Genomic DNA, 19,231 nt, shown 5'->3' with positions numbered 1-19,231 from the left:
TGACAATTTGGTATCAGAGCATTAGGTTCACTTTCCTTCGACTTTTGCGCTTTTGTTGCATTGTTGAAACTAATGATTCTGTGGTTTCCTTTGTGTAGAATCATGCATCCTCGACGCCCTAGGACGAGGGGTGGTCGTGTTCCGGGATGGGGAGCAAATCCTCCACCTCCATCTTCGCCATATTCTCCACCTTTATCTCCACCTGTTGAAGAGCATGCTGAAGGGAATGAGCCCAACCTCCGACATTTATTATCTCAGTTCACCCGGACCATATCTACGGCCTTGCAAGGTTGACGAAATACTGAAGGCTCTGAGATAAAGAGGGTCAAAGAATTGAGGGCCCAAAGCGGACAATATCGGGCTACAGCGGAGCCAATCCCGGGATGTGACAATTTGGTATCGAGCCACTTTGCTGTGTGGAGCGAGTGTGCCGACGAGGACATCGGGCTCCTAAAGGGGGTGGATTGTAACATCCCACATCGACCAACGGAGAGAGGGTGATGTGCCTTATATGTACATGCCCGTCTCCATCTAGCTCGATGCATTTTGGAAGCTCACTGGCTTCGGAGTCATGTGAACTCCGAAGTTAAGCGAGTTGGGGCTAGAGCAATCTCATGATGGGTGACCCACTGGGAAGTTGCTCGTGAACTCCAAGAAACAAAATCGTAAGGGCAGAGAGGGCTCCCGGGATGTGACACTTAGGCCTTGATATTTTCAATATATGAGAGGTTTTGGGCTAAAACCTTGAAGGGTTTTACTTATTTAGGGCACTGAGTGGGGATTTTCATGCAAAATATTAGCAAAATGTCTTATTTTTATTGGCAAAGTGTTTGGCTAGACGGGTGAAGAAACCACCTAAGTGTAGGCAGCTGCCCACAGTAGGCATGTATTGAGTCCGCCAGTGCGTATATACATATATGTGTATATATGTATATTATAATATACTTATATATACATATGTACATTATATATATTATATAATATATGTAATATATACATGTATATACATATATAATATACGTGTATATATGTGTGTGTATGTGTGTGTGTGTGTATATATATTGTAATATAAAATATGTGGGTATATTATAATAATAATAATATATGTTATTATTATTACAATATAATATATGGATGTTATACATTGGTGAGTATAGGACTAGTTAATCCTTCCCTTCCACATGAGTTTATTAGTCCCCTCCTAAGGAGGTGTTTTTGGTGGGCCTGGTATTGGCAATCCTATTTAAGACTAGGATTTGATAAAACAAATGGAACTAAATTTAGTCTAAACCAGTTCAAGCCAATCCTGTGTAACAAACGACCCCTTAAAGCTTTAAGGGAGTATATAACAGAAAATTATGTATGAATAAGGAGTATATAACATATTAAAACAACAGATTATTTAGTGTAAGATGCATGCAAGACACCATAACAATAATGGGCAGTGTCTCTCAATAAAAACAGGAGATACCACCTACCATATATAACCTATGGTTTCCAAAGCATCATAGCTTATTTTTAATTATTGATGCATCCAGTTTGCAAGACCTAAACTTCTTAATCCAAATGGATTTCCTCCTAACTCTCAACTTCTTAATCCTTGTGGTCAATGTAACTCTTCATAATCCAAAGACCTTAATTGCTTATTATAATTTCTAATTTGGAACTGCACAGTGTTTTTGGTCAAAGATGATTTCATGCAAAGCCCTAGTGATGCAGGATAGCGGCTATAATCTGTTGTCCAGCGACCCAAACATACCAAAAATACAAAGAATAGAAGGATAAAGTAGTAGAATCGAAGTTGGAACGAAGATAATTGAGTTCTATGGCAAAATCCCAACAGGAACTCTATCGCCTAACGTCTGAAATTATATTCATCAACAAAAACTAAATACACGAGTCCTCTAAATAACCTATTTATGCTAGAATACAGAAAACCTAATTGACATAAGAAATTAAAAACCTAAATAGGAAATTAAACCAAATCCTAGTAAGAACAGGAAAACAAGTAATAAAATAACCTATTAATTTAGGGTATACTAGTGATTTGCCCCCTGAACTTATACCTAACTTTCGAATGGACCCCTATCCTTTTTTTCTTTTTTTTTAATAAAGAAAATTAAGGATATGAACTTCTTTTTTTTGCCAATTTCCCCCCTACTGTCTAAATCTACAACATTTCATCCAATTTGCCGTGAAATATGAGGGCAAAATGGTCATTTTGTACATGAAAAATAAATACAATCTCTCTCTCTCTCTCTCTCTCTCTCTCTCTCTCACACACATTTTGCAGGTGTAGATGACGAAAACCCAAGGGGTATGGGGTAAAAAAAAGAAGGGATGAGGTGAGGGCTGGGGTCTGTGGGGTAGGGGATTGGTTTGGGAGTTAAAGGTTGTGGTCATGGTGGAATAGGAGGAGAAGAAAAACCCAGAGGAGAGGGTAGGTGGGCTGGGTTTGGGGGATGAAAATACATAAGGGGAAGGTTGGGGGAAGGGTCTGACAGGACCCGACCCAATTTCCGCTTTGGAAACCGAGCCGACTCCTATGCGTGTCCGACACCTGGCGGATGTCGGGCACAAATGACCTTTTTACCCTTCTCCTTAGTTAGTTTTCTTCTGACTTCTGCCGAAAATTCGGCAGAGTCTCCCCTGTAATTTGATCAAATCCCAAGTCTTTCACCTGTCAAAAAGTCTCAAAACAACCTACCAACAGCCAGACTAAACCAACAACCACATTTCAAACTCAGTTCCTTAAGTTCAACAGGATATCAGAGCATTTCTAAACAAATTTACAGAATTACAAAGAGTTACAACAAAATCCTACACTTGGTGGTGGGACGGGAGCTAAGCTGATGGCCCGGGCGGTTTCCTTCGTTCTTCTAAGGCCTGGGGGCGAAAAACAAGTTAAAAGTGTGAGTGGACAAAAATCATGCTTATGAAAACATTTGAGAACATAATAACCCCCGTTTGAAAAACATAGGGATAATAAATTATAATATGCTCATAATCAACTCGAGATATTTTAATAGACTTAAATAAACATATTTATATAAATACTAACATGATATACACAGTATATTCGAGTAACATATACGGAGTATCAAAATACTGATAGAAATGCATGAAATCGTAATTGCATTAAAAACTTAAAAAAAATCCTTTAAAACTGCCACCTAACTGTCCCCCTGATAACCGTCAATTCCCTGGCAGGTCTCGGGCGCCACGCAGTCCACCCGAGCCGCAAACTGGCGAAATCAGGGGACTATGATTAGCCTGATCCGCCGGCAGGTCCTCGGTGACACCAAGTCACTCAAGTCGCTCAGGCAGGATGCAGGGGACCGTAGTCAGCCTGATCCGCAATCCTGGCAGGTCTCGGGGACACAGAGTCAGTCGAGCCGCAATCCTGGCAGGTCTCGGGACACCAAGTATGCCGAGCCGCAAATCCTGGCACTCACGGTCCGAGCGTCCCCGAAACTCGTGAGGCAAGTCAAGTGCACTGACTAACTGAAATCAGACCGGATGTCCGTCGACATCGGTCCAACTCTGGGTAATCACCAACTGTAGGGTGGGTACATGGTGGTCTAAAATCACTGTTTCTGATAATATCTGTTATCCTTTGAACTCTGCTAACTTTGGGTTAAGCTACTGTTTTAGCTCAAAATCTCAATTCTGTTGCTTAGCTAATTTTCATATAAATAAAAGTATTTGCATAATAAAATTTGTACTAAATCACTTATTCAAGATCAAATATGAAATAAAATTATAAAATCCTTTTAAGAAAGAAAAGTCCACTCACTGATGGTCCGAGCTAGCTGGACCTCTCGAGGGTCCCTCCTGCTGATTAGCCGGACTCCTGGCGCCTGCTTAATCAAGAATAATCAATTAAACAACTGCTGGATAAATAAAATTTAAATTAAACACCCTGCCCCCGGCTCCTAGAAATACGTGCATTTCATCCTGAGTTACTCCTATGCCCACATTAGCCCTTTCTGACACTGGGACCGGTTTTGGAAGGTCCGATGCTCTGTTAAGCGAGAAACCGTCAGATCGGCCGACCCGGGACCTGTGGGGTCCACGGTGTCCGATGGCCAATCTGAGCTTCCCGGAAGGTTTCTCATACAACGGGAACCATGTTCTGCGAATTTGGTCCGAATCGGACGGTCGGATCGGCCAAAATCGCGTTATCGCTTAAAACCTTAACCCTAGCCCTAGGGTTCGCGATTTCGGAGTATCCGGGACTCCGATTCGCGATCCGTCGAATCCTACATGATCCTGAAATCACGTGGACCGACATATCCAAAATTCAGCGCGATCGAACGGTTAAACGACACTGCACCCACGGATCGCGCGATATGGAAAATCCGTTCGGGGCTCAAACGGACTCCGAATCGAGATCCGCGAAATCCCACGCGCTCGTGGCGACACGAGGACCTCAAAACTGGCCAGAGCCTTGCACCACCCTGGCCCACGCGCCGCCACACGCGCGGCCAGATTGGGTGTCCAAAGCGATTCGGGTGTGCCGAAAAATCGTGGAACCGAGACTCCAAACTCCTACCCTAGGTAAAACACCCTATTTGGAGTCACTTTTGTTCTTGGACCACCCCCAAAAAGTGGCCAGAAACAGTAGTTTCGAAGGGCCAAAGTTTCGGCCAAACATCAAGTCGAAAATCGAGTGATCTAGAGATGAAATCGATCAAAGCCCAGCCTACCATCAGTTAGAGCATGAAAAATAGGTGAAGATCCATACCTCACTTGAATGATTTGGTGACGAAATGAGGGAGATATTCGAACTGAAAAATTCGAACACGACCGACGGCAAGAATGGCTGATTCCGGCCAGGCTCCGGCGCGCGCACGGCTGGGGTTGGTCGGGAAATGTCGGCGGGCGAGCTGCCGTTCGAACGGGACCGGTGGCGGAGATCGGTTCGCGGTGTGGTGGCGGCTAGGTCGGCTGGAAGGAGAGGGGGTCGCGGCTGGGTGCAATCGGGAGAGAGGAGAGAGAATGACGCGGGGAGAGAGAGAAACAGGGATAAAAATCTGACTTTGTCCAAATTACGATTTTGCCCCTCGCGATGTTTTGGTCGTAACTTCTTCGTTAAAACTCCGATTCGGGTCTACTCCGTGTCTACGGACTCGTTTCGCCGTGCTTTACGCAACGGCGCAAACGGAATTCCCGAATTCTTTTCCGATCAAAAAGTCAAATTTTCCCCCTTAAAAAAAACGAGGGCAATATCGTCTTTTGGCTAGAATAAAGAAATCTAAATTTTTAGATATTTTGGTTTGGGTTCTTACAAGGGTCTGTGGGGGTGAGGGATTGGTCTGGGAGTAAAGGATGGTGGTCATGGGGGAATTGGAGAAGGGATGAGATGGAAGGGGTTGGCATTAGGTTTACTCTTTTTCTTCAATTTTTTCCAAAAAAATAATTTTTAACTAAAAATTGAATGAAATGTTGAGAATTTAGACGGTAAGGGGGAAATTGGCGAAAAAAAGAAGAAGGTTCATATCCTTAATTTTGTATAAATTAAAAAAAAGAAAAAAGATAGGGGTCAATTGAAAGCTAGGTACAAGTTTAGGGGGCAAATCACTAGTATACCCATTAATTTAATATAACTAAAACTTAGCCTTATTGGCTGATGCCCACTTAAATTAAGAAAGTCTAATAGATGTTCCCGCATCAACTCCACCGGGTTCAGAAGAATTCTTCCTCGAATTCCAATCGTTTGGTGAAAGCCGCCTAGACATAACCTCCTCTTAGATAAGTTGTCCATAGAACTTTGGCCTTGATATTGAACTTTCCCACTCCAAAGAAATAGATATTTAGAATATTTGATCATTCTGGAACAATACTAGATATGTTATGCAGCCAAGCTCTCAGCCCAAAAACTCTTCACGCCAAAAACTAGTAGTCTGACGAGGTCAATGACGTTCTTGGTAGTTTGCAAATTAAAAGAATCAACCCCAAGAAAATCAGCATACTCATAAGTATCCCTTTCGAAGGAATTCATCTCATCTCCAACAATTCCCTCAAGAATTTTTTGAATCACCTTTTTTTCCAACGTAGGTTGATTGTGTTGCTTCAAAAGTTCAAACCCAACTCCTTCGTGATTCATGGCCTTCAAGAGTACACTAGATTCAACTTGTTTACTCTCACCAAATACCTTGTTAAAAGCTTTGTCAATTCCTAAACAAACTTCACAATCTTCTTCCAAACAACAGTCAAACACGGCAGGGTTTTCTAAATTTAGGAGATTGTCATCTTCCAATTTATTCAAAGCTCTCTCAACATCCTTCCTAGCAACAAGTGGATACATAGACGCCACCTCCTTGCTCTCAATGTCAAACTTATGGGCTCTCAAATGACCATTAACCCTTGCATTCTTAGGAGCATGGCATAATCATTCTTCAAGTGGCTACAAAGTCCACTTTCTCCCATCCTTATAGAATGAATAGGTGTTTGCTTTAGTAGCGTGCATCATGTCTTTTCTCAAACAACCATGGTCTTCCTAATAAGATATGACATGCGTCTGTGGGAACAACATCACACCAAGCTTCATCCTCAAGGGTATTACCCATAGTGAATTTAACCAAACACCTTGAAGTGATTGGTACCTCGCTTCCCTTTCGAAACCATGCAACCTTGTAGGGATTAGGATGCTTCTCAATTGGTAACTTCAATTTTTCTACCGCCTCATTTGAGATAATATTTTCACTACTTCCTCCATCAAGAATCACGTTGCACACCTTCCCCCCACAAAGGAGTCGTGTTTGGAATATATTATGTCAATGCCAATCTTCTTCCTCAATTTTGGGAGTTGTCATCACTCGCCTTACCAACAAGCATTCTCCTTCAACTAGTAAGAGATCAATAACTTCCTTTTTGTTGCCATAAACATCATACGCTGGTTCTGAAAAGTTGATCTTATCACCTACCAAATTTATTCTTCTTTGTGGACAAGCGTAAGATTTATGCCCTGCCTCTCCGCAATTGAAACATCGAGCTTGTGAAGTACTTCTAGCCTTGGAATCCTTGATAGTAGCGCTGTTTGGAGGATGAAATTGTGTTATTTCCTTCCTATTTTCACTCTTATCAGCACCCAAGTTCTTACCACCTATTTGGGTACTTGGATTGGCTTCTTCATCACTTTGGACGCCATGAACATTAAAAGTATCTCTTCACCAACCCATACTTGGGCAGCTGGAAACTGCTATCTTTCCACCACGACGCGATAGTCTTCGCTCTGCCATTAAAGTAGCTGGTCAAGCATCTTCAAGGTTGAACAAACGGACCACCCTTATCTCATCTCGAATTGTCTGATTCAAACCAGAAAGATAACGGGATGTCATATGTTCATTAGTCTTATTCAAACCAACTCGAATTGAGAGATTATTAAACTATGATGTATATTCTTGAACAGACATGTCTCGTTCCTTTAAGTGATGAAACCACTCATATAACTCCATGGTATAATCAGCCGGTAAAAACTGCTTTCGTAACTTGGATTTCATACGATCCCATGTGTTGATCTTGTGCTTCCCTTGTCGAGCACGCAGATCTTCAACTCGCTTCCACCATTGAAGCATGGTACTCTTCAATTTAAGCTTTACAAAAAACACCTTGCGATCTTCTGCCATAGGCTTCAATTTTAATTCCTCCACCATTCAAATCCAACGCACGAACCGACTGCTCTTCCAATCCACCTAGAGGTCCATTGGGCCTTCTCTCTCCTAGGTGGTTAAGCTGCAGATAATATCAGTGCATGGTTTGGACAGTTATTGGACTCATATTGAGCTCGTTGGTACAACAGATATTGCTAGTAGGAATCAAGAGAAGTAAAGGCAAATTATGACAACTTGACATCTTAGCAAATAGTTTTTCATTCGCCTTTCCCTCACAATGCCATTTATGTTGCACATACACAAATATGCGATATGGGGACATAGGGAAACAATAAATTTAAAAAAAAAGGGAAACGCAAAAATTAAATAATAATAATACTACTACTTTATTTGAGAATCATAATAATAATACTTATAAGGGACTTGTAAAGCAAGTGGTTAAGAACATTTGTCTACGCGCCTTGTGTTCTATTTCGCCTCCTCGATATCGATTGCATATCAAAATTTGAGATTTTTTTTAAAACTTCTCTATCTATTATCAAATATGCAGATTGCTAAATGGTTCATAAGAGAAATTTCTCTCTCTTCTTTTTCCCTTTCTAGTAAAAATAAAAATAAAAAGAGAGCGGTTTGAACACTTGAACAAAAAATCAAAACAAAATTATAATTTTTTTAATAAAAAAATTATGTGAAATCTAATGGGCTTCCGAAGGATTCAAAAGGAAATAAAATGCACTGGGCCGTTAAGTCTTGGGTTCCAGCGAACGAGCCCGTGTCATCTCCAAGGGAGCCAAAGAGAGCTTGGCTTGTGGGAGGACCATCGATGATCTCCTTGTTCGCACCTCTGAAATTTTATAACCCTCACGCTTGAGCTCGCACCGTTCGGCCCTACCCAAGCGCGCCAACCTCCAGCGGGGACCGGTGGTCTTATCCGGCTGTCTCATCGCGACAGCAGTCAGACTATCTCATCTCCAGGTAAATTAGGGTTTCTATTTGTTTCATATTGATTTGTCTTCTATGTCTGTTATTCATTGATTTTTTTTTATTTTTCAGTCTTTTAAATCCAAATAGAAGCAATGTTTGATGATATCGTGTGTGAGAGGGATGTAAATGATTACCTTATTGGTTAAGGATTTAGTATCTTTTTCTAGCTTTTGGCTTTGTATTTATATTGTGTGCGAGAGGGAAAAAGAAGAGTTATATTCTATTTTAACCCAGCTGAATTTGAGACCAATAAATTGACGAAATTCTAAGTGATTATGGGAAATTTTGTTTGCAAGGTTATATGGCGCACAGGTTGCTCAGGAATGTGGAGGCGGATGGTTGGGAACGTTCAGACTTTCCCATCATCTGCGAGTCATGCTTGGGCGACAATCCCTACGTCCGGATGACACGAGCTGATTACGACAAGGAGTGCAAGATTTGCACTCGTCCATTCACCGTTTTCAGGTGGAGACCTGGTCGTGATGCTCGATTTAAGAAGTCAGAGATTTGTCAGACGTGCAGTAAGTTGAAAAATGTTTGTCAAGTTTGCCTCTTGGATCTGGAATACGGCTTGCCAGTTCAGGTTCGAGATACTGCTCTGGCCATCAGTTCCAACGATGCCATTCCAAAGAGTGATGTAAATAGGGAGTTTTTCGCTGAGGAGCATGACCGAAAGGTAACTTTTCTGTCTTTGCCTTGAACAGCCAGCTTAGTTAGGGTACTAATTTGTGTAAATCTTTTGGAATCCTTTAGTGTCTAATTTTAATTTTGATTTGTGATTGCAGGCTAGAGCTGGTATAGACTATGAATCTTCATACGGAAAGGCACGACCCAGTGACACTATTCTGAAGCTTCAAAGAACAACACCCTATTACAAAAGGAACAGAGCACATGTTTGCAGTTTCTACATTCGGGGTGAGTGCACAAGAGGTGCTGAGTGTCCTTACAGGCACGAAATGCCCATAACTGGGGAGTTGTCACAGCAAAACATCAAAGATCGTTACTATGGGTATGTCCAATGCTTCATATTTCCTGTTCTCAGTATGACAATGAAGCATGAATTTCCAGTTGCATGTTTTTTTCCTTATAGTTACAGTTGGCTACTTAAAACTGTGAATTTGTTTGTTGATTAGCATTGTTTCTTATGTTTAATATTTTCCACTCGATTATTTCCTCAGATTAAAGTCTACCTTTTTCAGTTGGGAATGAAATTCTTGTCTGAAATATTGGTAGATGTAATTTCCTTGCAAGTAGATAAAGTCTCCTTTTTTCCTTCTCCTTTTTGGTTAATTTGTTTAAGATCTTTTTTCATGTTCCTCTTAGTTCAAGATATTTATTCTGAAGATTGTAGCCTCTAGCTAGCATTTTCGGCCAACACAATAGCTTTCACAAACCTATATCCCTAATCTTTCTGTTGCATGTTTGTACATGCTCATAAACTATAATGTACGGATTTCTGAAGTTTGTAATGCTCACATCTCATCTAAATTATCTGCAGAGTCAATGATCCAGTGGCGATGAAGCTGCTTAACAAGGCTGGAGAGATGCCCTCCCTGGAACCTCCTGAGGATGAAAGCATAAGAACTCTATATGTGGGTGGGCTGGATGAGAGAATTTCTGAGCAGGATTTGAGGGATCAATTTTACGCTCATGGTGAAATAGAATCTGTTAGGATGGTACTCCAACGAGCATGTGCTTTTGTAACCTACACAACAAGAGAAGGTGCAGAAAAGGCTGCAGAAGAACTCTCTAATAAACTGGTAATAAAGGGTTTGAGATTGAAGTTAATGTGGGGTAGGCCCCAAGCACCAAAACAGGACTCAGAGGGCACAGCTGAAGCTAGGCAGCAAGCAGTGGCTCATAGTGGGTTGTTGCCTCGGGCAGTCATATCTCAACAGCAGAACCAATTACAAGACCAACCTGCACCAGTGCACTATTACAACATGCCACCTCCACCCTCACAGGAGAGATCATTTTATCCATCAATGGATCCTCAAAGAATGGGGGCTATAGTTCCATCCCAGGAAGGGGCTCCTAGTGGGCCTACGGGTTCAGGCGAGAACAATTCCAGTGCAGAAAGGCAGCAACGTAGTCAGCATTATGCTTTTCAAAACATGCCTCAACCACATGCCCAATATCGGCAGCAGTTTTATCCTCCTCCCTACGGGTATATGCCTCCTCCACCAGCACCGCACCAGCAATACCCTCCGCAATATCATGCTGGAGTGACGCCACCACCGTCCTTGCCAATGAACCAACAGTACCAGAATTCAGCAACACCAGGGCCTGCACACTCGGGCTCTACATCATCAGGATCTGCACCATCAAATTCTGGACCTTCGGGGTCCACACCATCTGGTTCTGGGTCTGCGCAGACAGGGTCATCACAGCAGTGACACTATCCTTCTGTTGTGATTTTGTAAAAGTAATATCTTGGTTTATTAATTAAATGATTTTGTTCTTTATATGTTATGCGTTGAAATTATATTTTTGAAATATGTTTTCTTTTTACCAAAAAATATATATATATATGTTTTCTTGAACCATCTATAATGAAAATGATTGGTCGTCTCATAATCTTTCTTTAGCTTCAAAGATGGGTTGTCTCAGCATCATTTTGAAACAGACCAACAAAACATCATCTTAGCAAATAAATCCAAGTGACATTTCCTTGACCAGTTTAAGAGCGGTGTTGACTTTCCTAAACGTAATAGTTTGATCAATTATCTTGTGAACGATCGATGTTTGATATGATTTTGACTGTCAAGAAAAAAAAAATGTGATTCTGACTGTCAAGAAGAAAAAAAAAGAGAGGAGAGGAACGTTTCTTTTTGCGCTAATGGGCTTCCATGGAGTAGCTACCCAACGTGGCTCACCAGTCTCGTCCTGAAATTTTGGGCTCCCATAAACCAATGTTTTTGTTTTTTTATTTATTACAAGCACAGTTTAAATTACAGGGGATGATGATTTCTCACATATACACAACTAAGATATTATGGAAATTTGAACTTGAGATCTCAAATATGCACGCCAAGACCATTTTTCACTCTAAGTTTTTATTTGGACATGTTGAAGACCTCCAGTTTAGGGATGAAGCATTGCTCGACAGGGCCTTGAGTAATTATATTTTAAATTCGAAAGAAAAACAAAAACAAAAACTCCTAAAGTTTTTAATGTATTAGAGAAAATCTTTCCAAATCTCCTATATAAATAGGAGGGTATGAACATTCTTTTTTTCATAATTTTTTTCATGGTATTTTATATAAAAACTATTTTACTTAGGCTTATTATCACAAAACATCCCTGAGGTTTACGAAACTATCAGATTGCATCCTTAATGTTTTTTTGTGTCACTTATGGTCCTCAAGGTTAGTATGTGCAATCACAAATGGTCCCTGACGTTAGGGTCTGTCAAAAACTCTGTTAGTTTGCTATCGTGGCATACATATATATCACAAAACATCCCTGAGGTTTACACACTTATCACAAATGGTCCTTACGAATTTTTTTTTAAAAAAATTAAAATTCATAAAATTTTGGTTTTCTTTTTAAAATTATTTATAAATGAAAAAACAATTTATAGAAGGATTTTAATCTTGAGGACCATTTATGAACCCTAAACCTTTAGTTTTTTTTTCATTTTTAAATTTTATGAATTTTAAATTATTTTTAAAAACTTCATTAGTTTGTTGATGTGGCATATATATGGAGCCCACATCTACAATAATATAGTGTCACATGTATTTTAAATTTAATATATATTTTAAAATAATTATAATTCATAAAATTTTAAAAAGAAAACAAAAATTTTATGAATTTTAAATTAAAAAAATTTCGTAAGGACCATTTGTGATAGGTGTGTGAACCTTAAGGATGTTTTGTGATATACATATATGCCACGTCAGCAAACTAACGGAGTTTTTGACGGAACCTAACGGCATGGACCATTTGTGATCATGCATGCTAACTTTGAGGACCACGAATGACAAAAAAAAAACATTAAGGATGCAATCTGATAATTTCGTAAACCTTAGGGACGTTTTGTGATAATAAGCCTTTTACTTATAAAGACTGGAACTTTGTTGGAAAGACTGAAGGAGTTCACCGAGCTAGCTGATAGCCTGAATCTTTCCTTCTATTGTAGTTCATAAGCTGCAACTCTACAGATTTGTTCAGTTATTGTCTCCCTGACTATAAACTTCATCACTGTTTGAAAGAAATTTGTCATCTCCTTTTTATACCAAAGGATTAGAATTTGATTCCCCTACCTCCCCTCTATTGGGTCCTAGGCCTTTTCTGAACCATTTAGAAAAATAAACGTAATTCCCTTTCACAAGCCTTGTAAAAGCCAAATTTACTATTTACAAAAAGGTTCTGTTTCTTACTAAAAATTGCTTTCGGTTGGTTCTTACTTTGTTCTTAAACTAATTATGAAATTTGGTTTCTTTATTTTTGCTACCGTTTTACTATTTGACCCCATTTTTTATACACACCATCAACATCTTCAGATTCTTTACTAGGAATCCATAATTTATTTTTTTTTTTGCAGTACCAATTTCCTGCAACTTCCACCCTTCTTCTTTTGCTTGGAATATTCCTCATGACACCACAAAGAAGAAAGAAACTAGGATATGCATTACCATGTCGGAAAGTTGCATTGTCATGACTGAAACTTAAATTACATAATTAGTTTGGGATACTGCCACGATCAGTGGCGGAGCCACCTAAGGACCAAGGTGGGCCTAGGCCCTCTCTCATATTTTTTATTTTCACATATTTTTACTTATATGTGTTGCTGCTATATGTTTGCTTCTTGGAGTAAAAACTTTTTTTTTTTTTTTCTCCTTCTCCTCTTTTGATTAACTTAAGCTTTGTGAATTCCCCTCTCCCGAATTTTACATGTCTAAGTAGGGCATCTTAATATTGGGATTTATGAACTTTTTTTGTATTTCTTCTCTCCGTTGAAGTATAAATTATTAAATTTTGAGTCTTTAATAGTGTAGATGATGAGATTAATATTCACCCATGTTAAAATATGAAATTTAGGACAATTATGATCGTAATAAATGGATAAATTATTAATTAATATGAAACTATATTATTAACTTATTAATCCAATTAGCGTTTGAGGGCTACTATTTGAATTATTTTTAAAATGTTTGTGAAAAGCCCCCCTCTAACGTGAAATCCTAACTCCGCCACTAACCACGATGGCATTTTCGTTAGATGTAAGTTTTTCTCGTCAGGCTTTTGCTTGCATGCTGAACATTATCAAATAATATATTGTAATAATGTAATATTGCAATATTGAGAATATATAAAAAAATATGTTTGGTAGCTAGGGTTTTGAGATTGCAGAGAGGGCCGGATACAAATACAAAGCGTGCTGATTAAGAGGAATAAGCGCGGCGGAAGAATATATAGAGACATTCTCAAAAGGGGAGAAGAGAAGGGCAACAGGCCATGTATATACATATATTCACAATATATAATATGGGGATGAGGGCAAAGGCTAAATATAGTACAACAGTAGCAATATGTCCATAACTACAACTACAACATGCGTACCAGTCTTTGTATCGCGTGTTAAATTCGAGAACAAACAATAAAAACACTTTGGTTTTATTTTTAAAATATTATTTTTCATAAAAACAATATATATATATATATATATTTCATAGATAAATTAAATATATGAGAGAAAGAGAAGCACATGCATGACAGTCTGCATCTGCGGCAGGAGGAGGAGCAGGCTCATGATGATGATGATCCTCATACACTAAAACCCAATAGCTGCGTGCGTGAGTGAATGTGTAAGTGTGTTTGCGTGTACTTCGAGGCTTTTAGAAGAAGCACAGATCATCTCACTTCACTAGCTTACAAATTAATCCAACCCAGTCAAGTCCATGCCATGCCATCCCACTACTTTAATTACTTGGTTTAAATATTAATATCAATATCATTTCAACAGCTACAACCGAGTGAGTTCGCATACAATAAGAAGAAGACGATTTGGAATAGCAGGAAAACTCCACTATCAATATGAATGGTGTGGTTTTGTTCAAGGGTACATGCATGTGTATGAAAATTGAAATTGTAAAAAAAATATGTAAGAAAAGGGTTGGAGTAGAATCTAACCGTGAGACGAATAGAAACACACAGTACATACAAACAGCAAGAGGCAGGCAATTAAAACAGAGACTAGGCAGGCAAAGGAGTGAAGGAGGGAGGGAAGGAGGGAAGGAGGGGGCCATGAGTGCACAAAACCAAAGGCCCCAATATTTCTGACACCAGGATTCCCACACTTGTTGCTTCCAACACTCTACACGATAAAGTGGGTTTTTTTTCTTTCCATTTTTAATATATGGGTTTGCTCTCCTTTTTCCTCTTTTCTTTTTCTTCGTTTACCAACTTCTCCATACAAGGAAATCAAAGCCTTTAAAGGAAGAAAATTCTTGCAGCCTTTCCTAGACATAGAAAGATAGATCGCTCTCCCCACCCCCCGTCCTTCATCACTCCACCCACCACCTCCTTTTTTGACTATCGTCTCTCTCTCTCTCTCTCTCTCTCTCTCTCTCTCAATAATACATTCATTTTTGTTACATTGCCAGTGGGCAAATGGGGGTGCTCCAGTTACTAGCTACAACATTTGAATATGCATTTTGCCATACCTAGCTTAGCTAGCATTCTTTTTGATTTGTCCCTTAAAGCTTTGTTTCTTTAATTCTAATACTATTAATATATGGTTTTGTTTAGTGTTCCCAATGGCATGTTGTGCATTAACCGTTGTCTCTAGGGTTTAACTTTTTGTGGCGGTCTTGTATACTGAAAGAAGCATCTGTAGTAACTAGAAAGGGGGTACAGTTTCTGCTTTGATCTTCCCCATTTCATGTAAGATACTTATTGCTTAATGTATATTCCAAATCTAGTAATAAAACATTGTTATAATCCTTTAATTCATGTTAATTTCAAAGGATTTGTAAATTGATAAAGGTCGATCAAATGCAACACCGCCCGCCCAGAGTCACCAATAATCTGAAAAAGATAGATGGAATTTGAAAGAGTGCCAATAATTATAAGGAAATGCAATTACTCTTTCTTGTCTCTTGATTTTGTATCCCAGAAATTACTGTGTGAGATTACGATTTTCCTCTGATGTGAATATGTTTTGCAATCTGTCTGTTATCTGCTCTTACTTTTGGAATTATGCTTTGATGGTGTCAATGTCATGCACAGATGCTTTGTATGTGAATGCGTCAATCCCTGTCCCCTTTTAGCTACATAGTTGCACATCATCTATATGTAGCACAGTTTGGTTGGACCCTAAGAACACAGAAAAAGTAATTAATTAGTTAAATTGAAAAGATTAAATATGCTAAATAGAGTTTTCCAACTTTTAATTTCGCTAGAAGAATCTATTTGAATGAATATAACGTTTCCAAGAAAGAGCCAATGAGATTGCTAGAAATTAAAGTTCAATTTCCATCATGTGTTTCACTGGATCTTTAGAATCAAAATCTTATCTTTGTCAGAGTTTATTGATGAGAACTCGTTATCCTCGTGGAAAAATTCCTCCTCCCAATTAGCCTACTGATCCTAATTATAATTGGTTTTCAATTCAATTAACTATATTTGTGAGGGCCAATAAAAACCCTCCACACAAATTTTATAAATATAAAAGAAGAAGAAAAAAGAATTGTAGGAAGATTATTTTCTTGAAAACCATATGGTTGTTGTTCTTGGTCATCTTCATGATGTTTATCTACAATCCACATCCATGGTAATATCAGGTACTCAAATAAAAAGGAAATCCTTTCCTCTTTCAACACTTGGTCCTTTTGAACGGTCGCATCATTGTTCGTCCATTTGTGGGCAACATATACAAAGCTCTATTAATGTAATTATATAGTTAAAAGTAATATAGTTTCAAGGCTGGAGCTACGGATCTCAGTTCTTAACCCTAAACCTTAATGAGATTAATTGGATTATCTATGCATCTTGTGTCGGTGTTAAATTCACCGGATTTTACTTGTTGATTGAGGTTTATTAAACAAATTAATAATAATGGTTTTAGTGTATAATTGAAATTAAGATCAATGATGATCATAAAGTAGAAATACAAGACCATATATATTCTGACAAGGCCTCTGCTTTTATATGTCAACCCTAAGATTTATTGTGTTGGTGGCCAATTTGGACAGCTAAAGAGATTCTTGTTAGATATTGACTATTCGTGGAAAAATCGCATAAGGTTAGAATATCATTGGGAAATTTGGCGTTTGGTCTTGTGCAAATGAGGACATTCCACCGTGCTAACCCTTAACCCCATGTTAAAATTGAAATCTACACAATTGCAAACGAACAAGAACAGGAAGAGAGAGAGAGAGAGGGAGAGAGAGAATTAATTATTTGCTATCAAAATCAAATGTCATGGTCGCAAGGTAGGTATATATAAGATATATATGAGATAAAAAGGCTCCATCTAAACAGAAAATTAATTAAATAAAGTATGTATGAGCTCAGTTTTAACATATTCTGATTAGTTAATAACATGTGATTTAGATTAATATTAATATTAAAAGGGTTTTTTAAGTGGGATTATGGGATGCAACCTGTATGGACAGAAGTAAAGGTGGAATTAGGTAGAGCTATAGCTAGCAAACATATGTCATGGATTATTCTAAATTGAATACCTAAACAAAGAAGTGGGGGGCTAAGTACAAATCTATGTTGGTGAAGTAAAATAGTATAAGATAATGAATTGGTAATAAAATATGTGTGAAGGGCATGAAAAAGGAAAAAGCTAGGAAAGATAAAGATTAAAAGAAGGAAGTGATGGAGCAAAAAGGAAAGGGGAAAAAAAAAAAAGAAAAAAAAAAGAAAAAGATGCATCGATAAATTATGGTATTTTCTCCTTTTTCTCTTTTTGGTCACTTTAATTATTATTATTTTTATTTAAAGGGAAGAGAAAGTAGAGGAGGGGGATGAGGGAATCCAAGTGTTCCAAGCACTCCCAGACAAAGTGAGGTTCAGAGAAGAGAAAAGCAACCTCTGCTTTACGACCCAGAAAAGGAGATTTCAAACACCATAAGGCCTTGGAGCTTAGGAAATTGCGTGGTTATTAACCCAACCCAACTCACTCAACCCACAAACAAACCAAATTTTTTTTTTTCTCTCTCTCTCTCTCCCCCTCTTTGTGATCTCTTTCTCTCTCTTCGCTGGCTTGGTGCCTATATTTAGAGGCAGTAGCTGGGGGTGCAAATCCAACCCCACATTCTCCTTCTTTCACTCTGAAAATCACAACACAAAAATAACCCCGCAAAAAAAAAAAAACAAAAAAATTTAGGCTCTATCTCTTGAAACCCTTAAGTTTAGGTCACTGGTCTGCTTTTTTTGTGCCAATTCAAATGGGTCTGAGCTGTGGGGCTTTGAAGCTCCATTTTGATTATGACCCAGCTCCCATCATTATCCCGTTTATCACTCTACCCTTCTGTGTGTGTCTCTCTCTCCCTCCCTCTCTGTCTCTCTCCCTCTTCAATATAAAACCCCCTCTCTCTCTCTCTCTACCACTCTTTATACCCCTCTTCCACTTTCCCTTGTCTTGCCCACTATAGCCATGCCAAAGCTTCTCCAGGATACCTACTAGCTAGCTCTACAAAATCTCATTTGCTTCAAATCCATGCATTCTTAGTTCACTCTCTCACAAACCCATGTCATATCAACAAAAACCATTCATTCTCACATCACAGATATATATATATATATATGTGTGTGTGTGTGTATATATATACATATGTATATGTATATATATATCCACAAACACACACCTAACTAAATTCAGGAAAGGTGGGATGTTGGGTTGGCGTGAGATGAGGTCTTAGGCTTGGATATATTGTCCAAACCTAGCTAGTAAGTTTGAGATATATTTATATATATATATATAAGCTTTTACATCAATTGATCTATGTCGTTTGTATATATATTATACATATAGCATGAACATACGCATAGATATACAAAGTATATATGTGCCTGGCTCCCTGTATGCCATTTGCAGAGTCCCACCGAACATCGATGGCCTCCGTGGATGGCGTATGAGGAGCCATGCATATAAACGCATGTGTTTCCTGTGTGTGTTTCAGTACTTTTACATTCATTCATTTTGTTCTATATTTTCTTCCCAACATGCCAATTCTGCAGTCTTCAGGGGTATTATGGTCATGTTGGGCAGCATTGTAATTTCCCATGTTTGCAGGATAGCTAATGCGTCTGAGAAAAAGGTACTTCATCTTCTTCCTTGTTTCTTCTTCTTCTTCTTCACATGGATGTTAGGGCTCTTCGTTCTCTGTCTATGAAAGTGTGAATATCTGTGATGACATGCTTTACTTTTGCAGAGAATAATTATGGCTTCTGAAATATAAATTTGGCATTTTACTCCTTGTCACATGTATTTTCCATCATTTCACCATACACATGTAACGAGGGCTTATGGCTTCGGCCCAAATTCCGGTAAAAATTAGAAGCAGCTGGTTAAGAACCTCGCTTGGTCCCTGACAACATGGAAGTTACAACTTTCCTTACATGTTGCCCATCATGACATGACATCCATCCATGACATCCATCCATCCATC

The 19,231-nt window shown here is 38.7% G+C and overlaps 1 protein-coding gene across 1 annotated transcript; it reads left to right on the top strand.

The window, feature by feature from the left end:
• Positions 1 to 8,406: 8,406 nt before the first annotated feature.
• Positions 8,407 to 11,067, top strand: LOC117620354 (zinc finger CCCH domain-containing protein 40-like). The gene is made up of 4 exons (XM_034350526.1): positions 8,407 to 8,591; positions 8,897 to 9,276; positions 9,386 to 9,609; positions 10,099 to 11,067. The coding sequence occupies exons 2-4, from the start codon at positions 8,902 to 8,904 to the stop codon at positions 10,994 to 10,996; spliced, it is 1,497 nt and encodes a 498-aa protein (XP_034206417.1). The 5' UTR covers positions 8,407 to 8,591; positions 8,897 to 8,901; the 3' UTR covers positions 10,997 to 11,067.
• The last annotated feature ends 8,164 nt before the right edge of the window (positions 11,068 to 19,231 follow it).

Source organism: Prunus dulcis, chromosome 2, assembly GCF_902201215.1.
Source record: "Prunus dulcis chromosome 2, ALMONDv2, whole genome shotgun sequence".
Lineage (NCBI taxonomy): Eukaryota > Viridiplantae > Streptophyta > Magnoliopsida > Rosales > Rosaceae > Prunus > Prunus dulcis.
Note: the sequence above shows the minus strand (reverse complement) of the source record. Positions and strands in the feature narration are given on the sequence as shown.